Source organism: Anarrhichthys ocellatus, unplaced genomic scaffold, assembly GCF_004355925.1.
Source record: "Anarrhichthys ocellatus isolate YVR2014 unplaced genomic scaffold, GSC_Weel_1.0 scaffold482, whole genome shotgun sequence".
Taxonomy (NCBI): domain Eukaryota; kingdom Metazoa; phylum Chordata; class Actinopteri; order Perciformes; family Anarhichadidae; genus Anarrhichthys; species Anarrhichthys ocellatus.
In genome coordinates, this window is record NW_022280456.1 from 1 (window position 1) to 6,583 (window position 6,583).

The 6,583-nt window shown below is 43.5% G+C and overlaps 1 protein-coding gene across 2 annotated transcripts; it reads left to right on the forward strand.

The window, feature by feature from the left end:
* Window positions 1-565: 565 nt before the first annotated feature.
* On the forward strand, window positions 566-3,850 carry LOC116401488 (suppressor of cytokine signaling 7-like). 2 transcript variants are annotated; one of them, XM_031879902.1, is made up of 6 exons: window positions 566-893; window positions 1,142-1,257; window positions 1,484-1,612; window positions 1,844-1,979; window positions 2,089-2,402; window positions 2,890-3,850. In XM_031879902.1, the coding sequence occupies exons 3-5, from the start codon at window positions 1,561-1,563 to the stop codon at window positions 2,378-2,380; spliced, it is 480 nt and encodes a 159-aa protein (XP_031735762.1). In that variant the 5' UTR covers window positions 566-893; window positions 1,142-1,257; window positions 1,484-1,560; the 3' UTR covers window positions 2,381-2,402; window positions 2,890-3,850. The 2 variants fall into 2 exon arrangements, with proteins under 2 accessions (XP_031735762.1, XP_031735761.1); XM_031879901.1 differs by lacking the exon at window positions 566-893 and having other exon boundaries at window positions 1,037-1,257.
* Window positions 3,851-6,583: the final 2,733 nt, after the last annotated feature.

The following is a 6,583-nucleotide window of genomic DNA, read 5'->3' on the forward strand; positions in this document are numbered from 1 at the left end:
AGATCTTTAGTTTGACATGTTGGGCGTATTCTTTGACGTGTCAGAGCTGCTAGCTGGCCTACAAGTACGTCAGCATTAACGGGCAGCTCAGTTTTCAGGTGCAGCTCTGCAGTGAGGTGCAGCGTGCGCTGTGATTGGTCAGTGGGCGAGCACGTGACTATCGTGAACCGAAACTTAACTTGCCAGCAGAGCTTAGTTGGAGGAGTAAGAGTTCAAATTGAAAGATATGGAAGAAATTATAACATCTTTAGGGTTTTGCTTGGTGTAGATTATTATTTCTTTTTTTACCTAGCTTTGTTTTTTGAACACTCAATGCTGAATAAGGAGGAGAAACGGATAAGGACATTTCAGGAAAAGCTGGACATTGTAAGAAATGGTCAGTCAACCATAGCTGGCAGCCTGACTCAGCCAGGAAAAGGATTTGTATGAACTGTATTTCTTGCTGACAGCGTCGGAGAAGCGTTGCACATTTTATGGCTAAGAAGGCGTTTCATTTTAACTGAGCTGTTGTTGTTTGGAGCTATGCTACGCTAACCTGAGGACACCATAGCACGGCAGGATACTACGGTGCTTTTGAAAACTTTTGGAGAAACCAGAGTGGATCTACAACTCAACGAACACGTTCGCAGGGAAACAGCTCCACAACCGCGCCGGCGGAGGTCTGCGCGCCGGCGGAGGTCTGCGCCCCGGCGGAGGTGGGATCCCGGCCCCGCTACGAACCGGCCGTCGCAGACCAGCGAAATACAACTGGGGAGGCTCGACTGACATCACTGGCGTCCATGAATGGAGAAGGACTTCTTACTGGAACTGAAACGATGTACCGTACAACCGTGGGATTGAACTCTTTAAGAAAGAAAGGAGGATGGAGTTTGTCTTTAAGTGAACAGCACTTGGTAAGTGAAGTGCGTTTGTTTGTTTGCATCTGCAGTAACGTTACTACTGTTCATTTGTCTATCGTGTGGTTTTTATGAATAACATTTGAATGGCTCGTGCTCTTGTGTGGTGGAATGCGTGGATCCGCTGCAGGTCTGCTGGATTGATTTGTTGCTTTGTTGTCATATGAACATATGTGACTGGTTCTTGTGAGTTTGTCATTGTGTTAATTACGTAGATTTGACGATGCATTCTGTTAATGACACAGCGTCCCGTCATGCACGGATTCATGTATCTGGACCATAGCTGTTCAACTGTAGCAGGACAGCACAGGAGGCCCAGGCATAGAATGCACGGCCCGCCACTGCAATGAGCACTACAGAGGTACACACACACTGATAGTGAGTCGTGTGGAGGAGCAACAACATTTGTATACTTAATACTTTTATTTTTTACTCTGTTACAGCAAAAACAAATATACTAAAGTAAATAAATTTGGGGATTAATAAAGTATCTATCTATATGTATTTATATATACACATATATATTTATATATGTATATATATTTATATATACACATATATATTTATATATGTTTATTTCTCTACAGGGACCTTCAGTCTGTGGTGTCATCCTAAGTTTGAGGACCGCTGTCACTCCGTGGTGGAGTTCATAGAAAGAGCCATCATGCACTCTAAGAACGGGAAGTTCCTCTACTTCCTGCGCTCCAGAGTCCCTGGTAACCAATCAGCTCCCACCTGTCTGTCTCCACCTGTCTGTCTCTGTCTGTCTGTCTCCACCTGTCTGTCTCCACCTGTCTTTCTCCACCTGTCTCCACCTGTCTTGAATTCTTTCTCATATTTAATCTCTGAAATAAAATGTTTCATTCTGTCTGTTTCTTCTTCTTGTTCATCATGTACTGTATAAATAAAGTTGTGCTTGTTTGATGACGGTCTGTGTTTGGGTCCAGGTCTACCCCCGACCCCGGTCCAGCTCCTGTACCCGGTCTCCAGGTTCAGCAGCGTTAAAACTCTGCAGCATCTCTGTCGCTTCTGCATCAGACAGCTGGTCCGGATCGACCACATCCAGGAGCTGCCTCTGCCCACGTGAGTCCTTCTGATGTCCTCTCATGTCCTCTTATGTCTTGTACTGGGTACAAGTACATGTAGTGAGTATATACCGAGTGTGTTTTTAACATGTTGGTTCTGTCTTCAGGCCTCTGATTTCCTACCTGAAGAAGTTTTATTACTACGACCCCGAAGAGGAGATCAGCCCGTCGCTGAAGGAGAGAGGACCGGAGCCCCGGATGCGGCCGGTCCAGCAGGGGGTCCAGCCAGTCCAGCAGGGGGTCCAGCCAGTCCAGCAGGGGGTCCAACCGGTCCAGCAGGGGATCCAGCCAGTCCATCAGCGGGTCCAGCCGGTCCCGCAGGTCCAGCCGATTCAGCCCGTCCAGCAGGAGGTCCAGTCAGTCCTGCCAGTCCAGCAGGGGATCCAGTCTCAAACGTAGCATTGGAGCCTCAGAGAACCAAGTGAGTCACAGTTTTAACATGTGAAAACAGTTTAGTCATTCACCCAGTAGAGGGCGGCAGTAGAGACAGAAAGCGTTGAATTTCTATGATCATTTCTTTTATTAAATCGATCGAACAAGTGACACTAACATTGAACAAAAATGAGGCTCCATCTGCTCTAATAATAGAAATAATTATAATAGTAATTATCATTATAATTACTATTATAGTGATAATGATAATACTATTCATTGTAATAATATCACATAATAATAATATTTTTAATTATTATTATAACCTTCTCAACAATAATAATAATTATTATTATTATAACATTCATAACAATAACACTAGTAATTATAACAATAATAATAAAACCATATTGAACTACTAATGTCTCATCCTGCAGTTTGTCATTTTAACATATAACATTTATAATATTATACAAGTACTATTATAACTGTTTACTTCTTTATTTATGAATGTGTTTCTTCTTCTTCTCCTCCAGTTCTCTTCTTAGTTTTTACATTGGAAACGATCAGCTGACTGGAGGACTCGCAGCCAATCAGCTGCCTTCGCTCGGCCCCGTATCCGGGCGGGTTTCAGATGCTCTGGCCTCCTCTAGTGGAGTGTCTACACGGAGGGACAGGTGGACGCAAGAGACTCCGCCTCTCTGATGATGTCATCACCGAGCAGCCGGACTAACGATGACATCGCTGTTGGCAAAGCCGAGCTCATTGTTGACGAAACGTTCCGTCGACCTTTAGGATCCAAAACACGGAAGTTCATCTTTAAAATCATCTCGACTTCACCGGAGCTTTCAACCACCATGAGGATCTTCTTCATCGTGTTTCATGCTGCTGAGGACGTGTTCTACTCTTTAGAATGTTTATCTTTCTCTCGTCAAACACACCAGACTCCATCCATAAAAACAGTGACTTAAGCTCTCAGGTTAGCAACATGCTAACGCTAGTCCGTCACAGCGGCTCCTCTGAAACCCGTTCGCGTTCAGTCCTCAGGATCTATTCTTTCAGGTAGCATGCTAGTTAGCTCAGTGGCTAACGGCATACGTCCTCCTGACTGAGAGTTTAGAGTTCGTTATGAGCTACGCTAGCTTCCTTCTCTTTGGACCAATCAGAGGTCGGCTCTGTCATGGACGGCTCTTCATTGGTCTGCAACACAAATTCAGCGTGAGCTCGTTAAGGGGGTGAAGCTTGAACCTTGAGGTGTGATTGTTTTGTGATGAACAGAGACCGGACGAGTCCCGATGAAGACGTTCATTTAAAGTTCCTCTTCTTCATCTTCAACAGTTTACATCATTTTCAGACAAACATTTCTGAACTGATCTCTGATTTCTTGTTACTGGAACAAGCTGGACTGGACTTCTATTGATTCACACACTGGTAGATGAAATGTGGCAAAATGATGTCATCACCTGTTAATAAACAGAGTGGGAGGGGCTTAAGGTCTCTGTTGTTTTTTTATTTATTAGATAAAAAATGTTTTCTAGAGATTCATCAGTCAAAATATATCATAAAACATTCTTCTACATAAACGTCCCTCATCAGGTGGATCACCAGGGTCCAGATGAATGAGTTTCACATGATGAAAACAAATACCGTTTATTGACGAGTAACAAAAACCTTTAATTATTCATTTATCTATTTTTTAAAGGTGCCAGATCTGAGATTCAACTAATCTCAACGTATCGAAGGCGGCTCATACATAACAGTGCGATCAGCGTTAACAGAGCTAACGGTGCTAATAGAGCTGATAGAGCTAACGGTGATAACAGCATAACGACGCTAACAGTGGCCTGGGCCCCATTCCTCGTACGTGGCTAACTGAGTTAGCCGGATAAGATGACGTAGATCAGGCTTTTCGGGTCCACGAAGCAAGTTTGGCAAAATCACCATGGCAACACATCCATAAGCTTGAAGCTGCTCCAGCGCAGGCTAACTGAAGGTAGCTGGATAAGCTGCCACTCCCCCGGAAAACATGGCAGCTCCTGTCATATACGGTAGTCTAATGCGCTTGCGCATATACCGGGGGTTATACGGGAGTTCCAGAAATGCATGTAAAGTGAGACACACGTGATCCATTAAAGCAGCTGAGCAAACTAAGAAGCCTCTATTGCATTAATGTACAGCTCCCTTCCTCAGAGATCCACTGATGAAGGAGGATATTAGTTAGATTAGCGTTTTATAGGGAGAGAGTTCTTCCACATCGCCAAGATCCGTTATCACATCATGAAGACTTCCTATACGAGCGCTATCCATTCTGCCCACAAGGAATCATTTATTTACAGACCTTCTGGAGCATACATTGAACACCACACGCTGCAGCCGAGCACTGATGTCTCACACGCTGGATGCAGCCTTGAGCTGTTCTGCGAGTGGTACATTGTTGTACAGTGTCGGCGATGCGGAGAACATGGGGAAAGCCGCTGCATGCCGTGCTGTTGGTAAAGTTTATTAGGTGCTTAATAAACTTATGGATGTGTTCATTACATCACCATGGCACATATTGTACTGACTCAGCATTCTGAGTAATGTGTGTGTGTTAGTGTTTACTTGCTCCCATGTCCTCTTGATGGCTGCGTTGCATACATGAGGGTTAAAGCACTCATAATGATATGACAGTGTTATTAGTACACCAGCATATCATTACTGTAGAACATGATGAAGGTGGACTCATGATAAGAACAGAGAGAATCACACACTATTGATCTTCACTGCTTCAGTTGATTGAATGTCTGATGATGAATAATACACACACACACACTGATCCGCCCACACACAGATTCACACACACAGATTCAAACTAGTTCTATATGGTGATCTACACATACATGTATATACACATATATAGTACATGATACATGAGGGCATACAGTACATATATCCTCATATTAATGAGGATCAGTAGATGCTCTTTGGGCTTGTTTTTATCTTATTGTGAAAGAGTTGAGATCATTATTGTCGCTATAGATCTCATTGGATGATGCATTCATTAAGCCTACTGCCAGCAGCTCATTTAAAGACATATCATCTGATTGATTGGGGTGATGAGGCATTAAAATGAGCCGATACATTTACAACACTTACGCATTTAACGTGTGTGTGATATTTTGCGTGCTTCTTGTCTAGCCCTCGCAGCGGTGGTGGTGTTATATTTAGCCGTGATTATGGTCTTGAATTCCTCATATGCATTCATGATCATCTCCTGCTCGTCAGCGGAGTAAAAAGAGGCTCTTTCTTTGACTTTATTTAACATTGTGCTGTTAGAAAATCATGGTTTCGGTGATCGACGCTTCCCCCTTTTGAAGCAGGACGGGCACGCGCAATTATCCTGATCCTGATCGTCTGGTTCCAATTAACGAGACTGTTTGAGAGGATCAGCCTTGGAGAAACCGAGATAGCCTGATGTCAATCATCGGGTTAATTTAGGCTGCTAATAGGACATTTGATCGACTTAGCTGAACCATGTATGAGGAACGGGGCCCAGGAGGGTTCCACTAACTTGTTTGATAAATTATTGATCTGAATGTTGAATACCTTTTAATTTGAACACATTATTTAAACAAAAGTAGATTTCAGAAGCTTTCATCTGGAAACACAAACCGTTCTATTATCACTTTAATATTTCATTATTTTAGGACAGTTTAAACCTGAATAACTTTGATATTCTGGTGTGTTTCCTATAAATATGAGTGTTTGGGTTCTGTCTTTCTAGATCTCTAGGTCTCTGGATCTCTGGATCTCTAGGTCTCTGGATCTCTAGGTCTCTGGATATCTAGGTCTCTGGATCTCTAGGTCTCTGGATCTCTAGGTCTCTGGATCTCTAGATCTCGATCTCCAGATATCTAGGTCTCTGGATCTCTAGATCTCTAGGTCTCTGGATATCTAGATATCTGGATCTCTAGGTCTCTGGATCTCTAGGTCTCTGGATCTCTAGGTCTCTGGATCTCTATGTCTCTGGATCTCTATGTCTCTGGATCTCTGGATCGCTAGATATCTGGGTCTCTAGGTATCTGGGTGTCTGAATCTCTAGATCTCGATCTCTAGGTCTCTGGATCTCTAGGTCTCTGGATCTCTAGGTCTCTGGATCTCTAGGTCTCTGGATCTCTATGTCTCTGGATCTCTGGATCGCTAGGTCTCTGGATATCTGGGTCTCTAGGTATCAGGGTGTCTGAATCTCTA